Source organism: Podarcis pityusensis (assembly GCF_964106645.2).
Source record: "Podarcis pityusensis genome assembly, chromosome: 6".
NCBI lineage: Eukaryota > Metazoa > Chordata > Lepidosauria > Squamata > Lacertidae > Podarcis > Podarcis pityusensis.
In genome coordinates, this window is record NC_138030.1 from 91,581,911 (window position 1) to 91,596,195 (window position 14,285).

Consider the following 14,285-nt stretch of genomic DNA (forward strand, 5'->3'; position numbering starts at 1 on the left):
ATGACAAGGCTAATAACATCAAAAAGCATAAAGCATTTCATTCTTCTAAAAAAGGAAAAAGAAGAACGAAAAATAATACCAAAAAAGAAGAAGTAGAAAAAATGACTTCCAACTAACTCCATGTGGATCTTTATTCCTCATATCACTGACTGTCTGAAAGGATTGAATTTTTGGAGAAATATTCTAATTACCTGTGAGATTTTTATTCTAAGCTAAACAAGTATGAATCTGAGAATCAGTTCTCTTCATATAATTCATAAAGACTTCCCATTCTCTCCTTATTTTCTCGTTAGAATAATTTCTTATTAAACCTGTAAGTTCGGCCAATTCAATATATTCTTGAATATCTTGACTTTTTAATTTTCTTAAGCAGACCCAGCATTCAACTTGAGCACCTGAACCAGCACGTTAATACGGTCAAGTAGCCAGAAATAAATTTACAGGAATTATTTCTTTCTTATTATTTGTTCTATTATTCTCTGAGTGAAAACATCCCACACCGCCATACTTTGAGTCATGTGGTAACAATCATACCAGCCAAAAAAGTATACAATGTGAGAGGGTCCCGCCCTCTCCGCTGCTACTGCTAACATAATAAAGGCACACTACTCTACTAAAGGGAAGCGGGTGGCGCTGTGGGTTAAACCACAGAGCCTAGGACTTGACGATCAGAAGGTCGGCGGTTCGAATCCCCACGACGGGGTGAGCTAGCGTTGCTCGGTCCCTGCTCCTGCCAATCTAGCAGTTCGAAAGCACGTCAAAGTGCAAGTAGATCAATAGGTACTGCTCAGACGGGAAGGTAAACGGCATTTCCGTGCGCTGCTCTGGTTCGCCAGAAGCGGCTTAGTCATGCTGGCCACATGACCTGGAAGCTGTACGCCGGCTCCCTCGGCCAATAAAGCAAGATCAGCGCCACAACCCCAGAGTTGGCCACGACTGGACCTAATGGTCAGGGGTCCCTTTACCTTTACCTTTTACTCTACTAAAAAGGTGTCTTTGCTTTCATACCTTTTGCTATTTTTATTTTATTGATTATGGAATATGACGTCCCTATTTTTATCGGAGAAATGTTGGAGGGTATGGGATTGAAAACTTGCTTCCAGTCTCGTAAGAGAAATGTTTTCTGGGGGAGCAACACAGGCAGAACTTCCCACAGTGCAAGGAAAAAGACATAAGGCTTTATCTCCAGCAGATGGGGAGGAATATAGATGGCAAAGCTATTCCTAAAACAGCCACGTCATAAACAAGGCCTAAAAAAACTCCTTAAACTAAGGAAAGATACAAGATATATGAGATCAATAAACCAGCTTCTCCCAGTAATCCATTTGGAAACCCAGACTGTTCTGCCAATTGAACAGCACAGCAACACAGTTCTAAATATAGAGGGAAATGTTTGGTCACCTGAATAAGTTCTTCTAAGAAAACTAAAATAAAATGTGATTTTCACAGACGGACACTTCTAGTGTGCACCTGCAACAGCAGATCGTAATTTTAAGGAATTTTATACTTACTGCCCTCTTGAGGTATGAACTAACAAGGTGATGAGTGTGGATGTAGCTGGGCAAATACAGTTTAAAGCTAGCATTGCATATTTGAATTCCTCTTCGCACACAACGTGATCTGCAAGAAAAGCGGGAGAATTTTATGTAAGGCATGAATTGCTAGCTGGCAGCCCAGAGGGTAGGTGTGGGCCCTGAAGTAATTTTACATTCTCTCTAGAGGTCCTGCCAAGTTTGAGCCAAGGCTTTGTAAAATGCCTTTGCACAGTTGCACTTGTAAGCAAAAGGGTGAGAAGGAGAAGTGTTCTACAATGTCAATATTGCATCTTTGCTTTGTATTTTGAACAGGGTAGCAAGCAGATAAAGAGAGGGACTTTGTGGTGGTGGTGGTGCCATATCCGTAGAATGCTCTCCCTTGGGAGTACCACCCAACACCTGGGATGTATTTTTTAGTGCCAAGCAAATACCTTTTTAAACATTTTCTCAAGACTTTTAATCATTGTTGCATTGTCTTATTTGCACGTCGAGGTCCCCAAGCCACCCCAATATCTCACACCACAAACATCAATTTTTGTTTTAAGGTTTTTGGCATGAATTTGGCCACAACTTTATTTAAATACACACACGTGAGTGGTTGCTTAGGCATTGGTTATGACTATCTGTCCTTGCCCCAGGGACAGAACTGACTTCCAGATTCCAGCAGAAGCCAGTCAGGGAAGACAATATTGGGGAGAAAAGAAGCTGGGCATCAGTCCCTCATTTCTCACCCTCATGCCCTAGGGGCTTGCACGGCCCAAGTCCGATGCCAGGGACTAGGACAAAAGGATGGCAAGCCCCTGGATTCCTTTAATGGAATCCCCTATGCAGCACCACCATTGGAGGGGTAGACACTTACCCCTCCACCAACCAATTTTAACCAATGCCTAATTGCCAACCTTACAAGTTGTGACGATTTGCTACGCAGTAGGCAAAAAACCAAATGGTCCAGCCAATCAGCCAAATGGACAAAATTCCTACCAGGCCCCTGCCTCAAAAGCAGACGACCCCATGACAGGCATAGCAAGGTCAGAGAGCAATGAACCCCCCATCCCTTTTCAGGGAGGGTGGGTGGGTGATCCGGTGCACGCAGCCCAAGAGAAAGCCTCAGGCTGCATGCCCTGTATTTAAGCCCACTGACCCCTCCCACCATTTTGTAACATAACAAACTCCCCAGCAACACACTTTTGCCCAATCACAGCTCATGGCCTTTAACCAAACAACAGTGGGGTGGCTGCAGGCCCCTACTGCAACACATGCTCTCTGTTATGGAGAACACGCTTTGCCCCACTTACATTTATACCCCACTTATTTGCCCCACTTACATTTATGCCCCACTTACATATATTTCATAATGGAAGCAAAACTGGCATACACATAGTTCCGAAATGGTCACCCATTCATGTCCTGACAAGACTCAGAGCTGCTGAGAATTATAGGGATAAAACCACCTAAATTGTATAGAAATTTATCCATGTATGAGACTACAGCGGCAAGAATGTTACTTGCTCAAAAATGGAAAGAGGAAGAAATTCCAGTGAAAGAAGAATGGATACAAAAACTTATGGAATATGCAGCAATGATGAAACTTACCAGAAGAATAAGAAATCAAGAAACAAACTTTTTATAAAAGAATGGAAATGGTTTATTGAATATTTACAGATAAACTGTAAACAGATAGAAACACTGCCAGGATTATTGAAATAACCTGCAGCTACATAAGAGTATATATTTATGAATAAATGAGTAAGCTAAGTTAATTTGGATATGCAGAAGGTATTAAAAATAAATTTAAGGAACTGCGGAAAGAGGGGGAAGGAAGTCAAGTTTTGAAATGTCAAAATGATTGTAAAATCAGTGAAATGTATATATCTTAAAAGTATTTTTTTATATATATAAAAAAGAAGACTCAGAGCTGCTTAGCTTCTGCAAACCACATGTGTGTTTAGACCTTGGGCAAATCTACACTCATGGTTTTTAACGTTAAGGAAGGGTTAAGGAATGGTTTTTTATTACGTATATGGACATAGGGTGTCCTACTTTTAATATTCATAATGCATTATTAAAATGTGACACCAGAGGGTTCAGTAGAGCAACCAGCAAACCACCAGCAGGGAAACAGTGTTTTGACTATATTAAAAAACCAAGGTAAAAAACGCTCTAATTCACAAGTATGACCTGTGACGTTTCAGAACGACATATCCAATATCATTCTAATAACATTAAATAGGTCAATGTAGATTCAGCCCTGCTGTTTCCATTCACTACTCTTTGTGAGTTGTTTTTGTGGTAGTCTGCTATGATATGCAATAGTTTAACCTCACAAACCTTCCTGGAATTTACAACGAAGGGCAGTATATAAATTCTTAAAACACGTTTTTTAAAAATACATGTAAGATGCACATGTAAAGGTATGCTTGTAACATGCTGCATGCTGCCCCTAACTGCTTATGGAGGGGAAGAAACCGAAGAAAAGGGGTTCTCAAACTGCCCCAAATATTTTTTTTATTGCCCAGTGCATTTCGTAAACCAGAAATTCCTTTTTTGGGTGGCAATCTTGCTTATTAACAACCTGCAAAAATATAGGGAGAAATTCAACGCTGCACTAAAACAAGCGTTCTGCTTGCTTTCCCAACATAATAATCTACCCTTTGTGTTAAGTTGTGGGTGAACATATCAGACGACACAGCGATTCTTCAACCAGCTCTTGTTTATTCACAGGCCAGAACAGAACTGAACTGAAGGGTTCAGTCAGCCTGCTTATATAGAGCTCCAGTACAACGTTACTGTAACATCTTTCTAAAACTATCCAATCACTGAACGTCACTTTCGATCCTTCATTTTCATAACCATCTACAGTATCCCCCTGCTGGCCCAGGGTTAGAACTTCAGTACATAACACTTTGCTTCCCTTGTATGCTGCTCTGGGAGGTTCTCCTGACCCCTCCAGAGTTGATTTGGGGAGCATGTGGGAGAGGAGAAAGGGGAAAGCCCCCTTCTCTCAGCAGGAAACCTTGATCTGGCTCCCAATATCAGAACTGCTTAGTTGAACCTAGCCTGCAGAAGAGTAGCTTCATTTTTTTATTATTTTTTTTACAAATGCAACCTCCTTTCCACCTCAATTTGTTGGAGGCATAGCCCAGCAGAAGCACTGAAATTCCTAGAAAAAGGTGACGTCTGATGAGGAAATTACTCAGGAACACAGAATAATGGCTAGAGGGGGTTGCCTAGACAGATTAAGTTAAGTTAGTATCCATTTATCTGCTACGCTATTGAGAGAGGAGGAGAGAGGGGCGTGAAGACTATCACATTTGTCATTTTGGATGGATCCATTTTTGTGTAACCCTCTGTCAGAGTGAAAGTATCAGCCTATATACCATTGTCTTGAACTGAGGTGACATTTAACTATGGGGCATATGGATACCTCTTTTGTTATTTATTCCTTCTTTCTGTTTATATATTTTACTGCTTACCCTTTTTTTGCAAAATCTCAATAAAAGCAATTCTTTTTAAAAAGAGATAGAGTGATGCTGTTTAAGAATGTGCATTTAAAAAGTAACATTTAGCCTCAGTTACTTCTAGACTTGTTTTATATATGTATATATCCATGTACTCAAGCTCATGGTTATGATATTACATTTCAAAGCTATAAAAATGTGGATGCACAGCCGTGAAAAAGAAATTGAAATGCAACTCCTTGATTCATTTCTATAATTAAAAACAAAACGAGGCAAAACATAAGATTAGCCTCATCCGCATATGTCTCTCCTACATAAATACATTTTTAAATGGTAATAGGAAGAAATTAATTTCTGGTTAGAAAAATATATTATGAATATTGTGCTTTCATATTGCATGATCACATCCCACACAGATGCTCACAGGACACAACAGCAGAAGCAGACTTTGGTAATACTTGATAGGACAGAGCCCTGAGCGAAGCCAAAGTTTGGTGCCCCCAAATGAATATTCTCAATGATGGATCTTCTCAATTTTGTGCTCTGCTAGGCTCAATGTTCTGTGCGGGGTAACTGCCAACATTGCCCTAAATCTGGTGCTGACAGCTGAGCAGATGTGGGGGAACTTTGGCCCTCTAGATGTTGCTGAACTACAACTCCCAACATCCTTGGCCATGCTTGTTAGGGAGTTGTAGTGCAACAGCGTCTTACCCACATCTGCAACAGAGCAGGTAAAGGTAAACGGTAAAGGACCCCTGGACAGTTAAGTCCAGTCAAAGGCGACTATGGGGTTGCGGTGCTCATCTTGCTTTCAGGCCGAGGGAGCCGGCGTTTGTCCACAGACAGCTTTCCAGGTCATGTGGCTAGCATGACTAAACCGCTTCTGGTGCAATGGGACACCATGATGGAAACCAGAGTGCACGGAAATGCCATTTACCTTCCTGCCGCAGCAGTACCTATTTATCTATTTGCACTGGCATGCTTTCGTACTGCTAGGTTGGCAGGAGCTGGGACACAGCAACGGGAGTTCTCCCCGTCACACAGATTCGAACCGCTGACCTTCTGATCGGCAAGCCCAAGAGCTTCAGTGGTTTAAACCACAGTTCCACCCACGTCCTTGAAGCTGTAACCAAGGTTTGCTCTAGGATTTACAATTTGTGGTTTGTTTGGAGAGTGACAAAGCATGAGACTGGGTTTCAATGGCATGCTAAGTCAAGCCATCACTTGGCGTACATCCATGCAGCAGGAGGAAGACTGGAGGCGGAATGCATTTGCCACAGACTTGTCTCTGGGATACCTCAAGCTTGCACACTCATACTAAGCCACAGTTTGGCTTAGTGTAAATGTGAACCAGCTCAACAACAATCATATTAAAACAGGACAGGTTACGGCTGATAAATGTCCCTTGGGTATTTGAGCTTCAAGATTATTTCCCTGTTTTATGCAATATGTAAGGTGTAGTAGAGTTTCAGGTGCATGTGTGCAGTATAGATACCTGCTCTTTTCGATAGAATCTGAATAAAACTCTAGAGTTATCCAGCAATAACAGAATAATGCATATACTATAGACAGGTCTGTATTTTACGTTGCCTATGCACAGTTTGGAGATAAAGTACTTTGCAGTCTGCGAATGAGAAAAAGAAATCTAACTCAGAAGCCCAACAGTGACTAGATTAGGTTTTCCTCTCAAATTGAGATGTGGATTAAGTTAGTGGAAATCAATATTTCTGGGAACGTGAAAATGAGATAACCCTACGGAGAAAAGTCATACTTCTAAAAAGCAATTTAGGGATAAGAAAAATGGAAGATTGTTCTGAAAGTAAAAAATAAAGAAATGGGGAGCTGGGGGTGGAGAATCAAAGCTATTACTGGTTATGCCAACAACTTTTAAAAGTACTTTTTATTTTGTGTTATACAGAGAAAAGATTAGACCCAAGGTACTGTGCTGCTTGTAGAATGCATTAATTTCAGAGAGAAGTGATGGCTGTATTTCTGAGGCAAAAAAAAAAGTCACTATAGCCTCAAACAGTCAGCAAACCAATTAAGCATTTGAATTTACTCAATTGACTTGCATGAGGCAGGGGAACATTTGTGAAACCTGAGATCACTGAAATCAGGAATAGTCTCATTTCTTCAGTGGGAGTAAAGAACACTTAACTTGTATACATTATCAAGGTTATTTAACTTCTCAGGTCATAAATAAGACAGGAATGAATTTTGTTGGATTCAGATAATTGGGAGAGCTGGCTTACATACTATGGCTGCTAGCAAGTCCCCTGTCCCCCCACCGGAACTTGCCAGAACTGTGTTCTGGCACCTCTCAGGTGGGCACCATTGCCATTATAAGAGAACACAGGAGGCATTCATGGTGAGTTCTGGCATCTCTTTTTCTAGATAGCACTGGCTGCCAGTATGAATGGCATCTCTGCAAATTATTCACTGCCACCATTGTCACCTTAGCAGGGCTTTTTTTATATAGAAAAAAAGGTGCCATTGCTCTCCATGAAGTTGTTACAGTAACTGCCACACTTTTAAGATTTTTTCTTTTATAAAAAAAGGTGCTGGTACACATTTCTAACTCCAGAAATGTGCATTCAACTTCCAGAACAATGTAAGCAAAAAAAGAAAAGGGGCTTGACCCAAATCTAATTTTAAACAGTGGGGAAGTCAAAGGCAGGGGGCGGGGGGTACGAAACAGGAGTAACATAGAAGGGAATTGCAAGAGCATTGAACGTCTCATGATAAAATGCTCTATTGCAGATATGGGATGCGGCTGGCACTGTGGTCTAAACCACTGAGCCACTTGAACTTGTCAATAAGGTCAGCGGTTTGAATCCCTGTGATGGGGTGAGCTCCCGTTGCTCTGTCCCAGCTCCTGCCAACCTAGCATGGCGGGAAGGTAAATGGTGTTTCCATGCACTCTGGCTTCTATCACAGTGTCCCATTGCACCAGAAGCAGTTTAGTCATGCTGGCCACATGACCCGGAAAGCTGTCTGTGCTCAAACGCTGGCTCCCTCGGCCTGAAAGCGAGGTGAGTGCTGCAACCCCATAGTGGCCTTTGACTGGACTTAACCGTCCAGGGGTCCTTTCCTTTTCCCTTTTTTACAGCTCCTGGTTTGAATGGAGCAAGACAAGGCATGAACAGACCCTCCAGGTGTGCCTATTTTCCAGGGACAGTCCTGGATTTACAGAAGCCATCCCGGTTTCTCAGTTGATCATGGAATGTCCCTAAGGAAACCATTTATGGAGGAAAGAATCCTGTCCCCCAATCCAAGGAGATATATGACTATACAACCTTTAGAAGGCAGCCCTGTATAGGGAAGGTTTTTTTAACATTTAATGATTTATTATATTTTTATAGATGTTGGAAGCTGGCAACCTAGTCAGATTTATACATTAGTCAGGGTATAAATAATAAAATTATTATTATTATTATTATTATTATTATTATTATTGAATAGGGCATCCTTATTTTCATCAGAGAAGTGTTGGAGGGTATGAATGAGCATAGCTGTCAACTTTTCACTTTTCTTGCGAGGAATCCTATTCAGAATAAGGGAATTTCCCTTAAAAAAGGAAAAACGTTGACAGCTATGTGCATGAGCCTCAGTTTGGATTGCAAGATAAGCCAAGGCATGTTTTAGCTCACAGCAGTGCAGGAGGAGGAGGAAGGAAGGAAGGAAGGAAGGAAGGAAGGAAGGAAGGAAGGAAGGAAGGGCAAAGTGACTGTGATCTGCCTTGTTCCCACTAAGCTATAGCTTGGCTTAGCAATATGTGTGAATCAGTCCATTGTTGCAGCATGTATCACAATCCTGTTGTTGTTGTTGTTGTTTAGTCGTTTAGTCGTGTCCGACTCTTCGTGACCCCATGGACCAGAGCACGCCAGGCACTTCTGTCCTCCACTGCCTCCCGCAGTTTGATCAAACTCATGCTGGTAGCTTCAAGAACGCTATCCAACCATCTCATTCTCTGTCGTCCCCTTCTCCTTGTGCCCTCCATCTTTCCCAACATCAGGGCCTTTTCCAGGGAGTCTTCTCTTCTCATGAGGTGGCCAAAGTATTGGAGCCTCAGCTTCAGGATCTGTCCTTCCAGTGAGCACTCAGGGCTGATTTCCTTCAGAATGGAGAGGTTTGATCTTCTTGCAGTCCATGGGACTCTCAAGAGTCTCCTCCAGCACCATAATTCAAAAGCATCAATTCTTCGGCGATCAGCCTTCTTTATGGTCCAGCTCTCACTTCCATACATCACTACTGGGAAAACCATGGCTTTTACTATACGGACCTTTGTTGGCAAGGGGATGTCTCTGCTTTTTAAGATGTTGTCTAGGTTTGCCATCGCCTTTCTCCCAAGGAGCAGGCGTCTTTTAATTTCGTGACTGCTGTCACCATCTGCAGTGATCATGGAGCCCAAGAAAGTAAAATCTCTTACTGCCTCCATTTCTTCCCCTTCTATTTGCCAGGAGGTGATGGGCCCAGTGGCCATGATCTTCGTTTTTTTGATGTTGAGCTTCAGACCATATTTTGCGCTCTCCTCTTTCACCCTCATTAAAAGGTTCTTTAATTCCTCTTCACTTTCTGCCATCAAGGTTGTGTCATCTGCATATCTGAGGTTGTTGATATTTCTTCCGCCAATCTTAATTCCGGCTTGGGATTCATCCAGCCCAGCCTTTCGCATGATGAATTCTGCATATAAGTTAAATAAGCAGGGAGACAATATACAGCCTTGCCGTACTCCTTTCCCAATTTTGAACCAATCAGTTGTTCCATATCCAGTTCTAACTGTAATTCTAACTGTAAATCCTGTTGTATATTTGCTTAATTAAGTTTGCATTGATTTGCAGGCATAACAACACGTAAGCGGTACTAAACACAATTTGGGGCTTTTTCAGATCAGGAAGTGTGCGCAACAGGGGAGACTGAGGAGATGTTTACTGAAAAGAAAAGTTCATCCACCATCCCCGGCCACCTTGCAACAAACAATAAGGTCAGGTCAAAATCCTTATGCCACAGACAATCTAAAGAAATTCTCAAGCAACTTGAGAATGAAGCAGAACGATGGAAGCCTCTTTTGTCAAAGAAGGAAATCATCTGTAATAAGGGATGATATTATAGGATTGGGGGCCCTATCATCATCATCATCATCAATATTATTATTATTATTCTATTAGAAATCTGAAGGGACAAGAAATTAATCAATTTCTACCATCAGGAACAGAATGCAGTTGCAGTCCTTGATAAGCAATGTGTTCAACTAAGGCCTGAATATCCACTGTCTATCTCTCTATCTAATCACACAATTAGATTTCAGGGAATCTAAAGTCCTTTATGCTCAGTGAGGGTGCACCTATGCATTACAAAACAACAATAACAACCCATAAGGTTATCTGGCATTTCTACTCCCTCATCTTCCACATCATTCAAGGCAACTTACCTTTGCCCTGATCATTTTCATTTTCATTTATTCAGCTCCATCCCTCAGTGATGTCATATCAACAAATGAATTGAATTAGGCATCATAGAGAAGATGGAACCCAATATTTGACTCTGCCCCATTTGTGTTACATGCAGTTTTGGCCCCACTTGCTTTATTGCACCATTTGACCGAGCTATGACAATCCAACGTGTTCTTTTACCCAAATTGTCAGAGATAGAGCTGCTCATTGAAGGCGACGTCCAGTTACTCTTGACTGGTAATTGCATGAGATTTCTGAACAAAGGGAACATTGGGGAAATGTAATGAGGAGAATAATAGGAGCCAAAAAACAAAAAGAACCTCCTGCTACAATTTAGTGCATTTAATGAGCCACAGAGAGGGATGCAATTCTGTAATGGAAAATTTCTAGCTCTTTTCACTTCTGTACTTAACTGCTGGGCCAGTTCAGCAAATTAAGTGTTTAGACACCCAGGTAGGAGATACAGATGGGGGGGGGGGGGATGAATGGTTTTGCTAGTATGGAAGAAAGATAGAAAGGATTGTCCCATTCTAAAACACTGCTGGGCTTAGCACAAATAATGGGCATACAGTGGTGCCTCAGGTTACATACGCTTCAGGTTACATGTACTTCAGGTTACAGACTCCGCTAACCCAGAAATAGTACCTCTGGTTAAGAACTTTGCTTCAGGATGAGAACAGAAATCGTGCGGCGGCACAGCAGCAGCAGGAGGCCCCATTAGCTAAAGTGGTGCTTCAGGTTAAGAACAGTTTCAGGTTAAGAACTGAAGGAATGGGTTTCCCAAACCCAAAACTGACTTTGCAGGCAGTTTGAAACTGCACCAAAATCCCTATTTTTCCTTAGCTAAAATGCTTTAGCATTTGAGCTCTTGAGCCAAAACCCACCTGTATAAACAAGTGCTCAGATCCCTCTCCTTTATCAGTTTGTGACGGCAAGGATGGACTTCACTGTACCAGTAGAACAGGGAAGACGCATCTGTGCCTTATCTTATATCCTGACCACAAAAGACGCACAGACCTAGTCTGGGAACAGCGCCAGAGGGTGTTCTTGGAGATGGTGACCTCTTGCTCCAAGATAAGAGTAGGAACAGGTAGATCCTTTTATGGTCAGAAGTATAGGAAGGAATACCCTTTTATGGTTAAGAGTGCCGGAGCAGGAATATCTGTGATGTCAACCTGCATGTACAAGCTGACGTGGCTGGATTCCTGGGGAAGGGGGGAGAGGGTGCCTGGAGGATATATATACTGCATGTAATCTCTCCTTTCTTTGGACTTGCTGTGGACTGAGCACGCAAGTGCTTTTCTGCTGTCCCGGAGAGCAGAAATGAAGAACTCTTTCTCTGAACCAAACCTTGGTGTCATTTGACTTCCTTCCTCCTGTCCAGGAGCAACGCAGACCCAATCGGTGAACGCCAATAAGGCTACAGAACAGACCTCTGGAAACAATTAAGTATGTAACCAGAGGTACCACTGTACTGTAAGTGTAAATGCATAGAAGGTTTCTAGCACATTTGAGAGCCATGTGGATCCTTCTGTATGGCAGAGGAAAGGGCTGAACAGAATGAACTTTTAGTAACTACTGTTTGTTTGGTATTCTACATTTTCCCAACTGGGCTGATACATGATGATTGCACATGTTATTACACATCACTTAGGCAAAGCACTGTGTAAATATGATAATTGCTGCCACCTGGTTTTCTTGCTTTGTAAGTGCCCAATTACAGGATTAGGGTTGCTTACATGGATGGGAAGCCAACTAAGTGATATTCTGGAACAGGAAGTAACCTGAAGCTAAATGAACAAAATCCTGGAAGGTGTTTATGCCTTCACAGATGTATTCATCAAGCAGATATGAAAATGTTAAGCTACTGCCCAAATCACAGTATATAAGAATAGTTGATTTAATTATTAGAGCTGGTAGATACTTCAAATGATTTTAGACTCATTTGATGATACTCCACTTGAAATGAAATTTATTGTTACGAAGTTACACAATGATTAAGAATTGATACTATTTCAATTAGCATAGAATTTTTGGTTCTGAAAATCATCATAAATTGCATCGGTGCTGCAATGCAGCTAAATCAAGCTGGGATGTTTCCACTGCAGAAACAGGGACAGATCCTGCAGAGGGATTTCCAGGAGACGTGCCAAAAGAAGAATACAATAAAGCGGGTGGGGAGGGAAACTTTTGGAAAATTCCTTCGTTGTTTTCAGGACTTTGTGTGCTACAAAGTAGTTGCAAACCTCAGAATATGAACTGGTTTCATTGAAATGCATGATGTTCTGTTTGCCCTGATGTTTGTGAGTTTTAGCTGTGCTGTTTGTTTATTAGCATTTGTTGTTGTTTAGTCGTTTAGTCGTGTCCGACTCTTCGTGACCCCATGGACCACAGCACGCCAGGCACTCCTGTCTTCCACTGCCTCCCGCAGTTTGGTCAAACTCATGCTGGTAGCTTCGAGAACACTGTCCAACCATCTCGTCCTCTGTCATCCCCTTCTCCTTGTGCCCTCCATCTTTCCCAACATCAGGGTCTTTTCCAGGGAGTCTTCTCTTCTCATGAGGTGGCCAAAGTATTGGAGCCTCAGCTTCAGGATCTGTCCTTCCAGTGAGCACTCAGGGCTAATTTCCTTAAGAATGGATAGATTTGATCTTCTTGCAGTCCATGGGACTCTCAAGAGTCTCCTCCAGCACCATAATTCAAAAGCATCAATTCTTCGGCGATCAGCCTTCTTTATGGTCCAGCTTTCGCTTCCATACATCACTACTGGGAAAACCATAGCTTTTACTATACGGACCTTTGTTGGCAAGGTGATGTCTCTACTTTTTTTTTATTAGCATTTATAAACTGCTTAATATTTCAAAAATCTCTGAACAAAACAAAAATGTAAACCCTCAGCAATATAAAACACATGAAAACACATGGAAGTGAATAAAACAGAAAACCAAAGGATTCAAACATATCAAATAGAGTCGGCCCATCAGTGAGGCATGATGAAGCTATTTGCCTTGGGTGGCAGATCCAACCCCTGCCCCTGTGCCCCTCCTAGCCCAGTCAGGGCTTTGCCCGTGCTGCTGCCACAGCTCAGTTGCCCTCACTGCTGCTGTTGCATTGTGATGGTAGCGCAGGCGCAGATGAGGATGTTGTTGCAAAGGCAGGGCTAGCAGCATCACATACGCAATGGTGGGAGGAGGGACTGGACAGGAAGGAACCATAGATCTGCAGTGGGGGCATCATGGAAGTGGAGTCAGTGGCGTTTTGCCCACAGTGGCAGAATGTCTTAGGCCAGCCCTGGGTTCAATCTTCTGAACCGCAGAATTCACTTGGTGTCCTTCAACAAGACCCTCTTCTGGTCTGCACGTAGATAATTGTCTTCAAGTCGTGCTACAATTATGAATCAGGATGTTCAGTTGTAGCTCCATATCTCCCGTGGATTTTACTGTTTGGTGGCAGGGGACTTGCAAACACGTGCAACCCTAATACAATTTATGTGCTGCCTCCTAGAAGTGGTTTTAAAGTTGTAAAGATAAGGTAAAGGACCCCTGGATGGTTAAGTTCAGTCAAAAGTGAATCTATGATTCTATGATTCTAAGTTCAGTCAAAAGTGACTATGGGGTGTGGCGCCCATCTTGCTTTGAGGCTGAGGGAACCAGCATTTGTCCACAGACAGCATGAATAAACCACTTCTGGCAGAACGCAACACCATGACGGAAGCCAGAGCACATGGAAACACCATTTACCATACTGCCACAGTGGTACCTATTTATCTACTTGCACTGGTGTGTTTTCGAACTGCTAGGTTGGCAGGAGCTGGGACAGAGCAACAGTAGCTCACCTCG

At 42.3% G+C, this 14,285-nt stretch overlaps 1 protein-coding gene across 8 annotated transcripts in view; it reads right to left on the bottom strand.

The window, feature by feature from the left end:
- KCNT2 (potassium sodium-activated channel subfamily T member 2) overlaps positions 1-14,285 on the bottom strand; it is a 236,073-nt gene that overhangs the window by 52,210 nt on the left and 169,578 nt on the right. For all 8 annotated transcript variants that reach the window (XM_081012068.1, XM_081012066.1, XM_081012063.1 and 5 more), the window contains one exon: positions 1,512-1,620. In XM_081012068.1, coding sequence (XP_080868194.1) covers positions 1,512-1,620 — 109 coding nt within the window. The remainder of the gene's footprint in view (positions 1-1,511; positions 1,621-14,285) is intronic.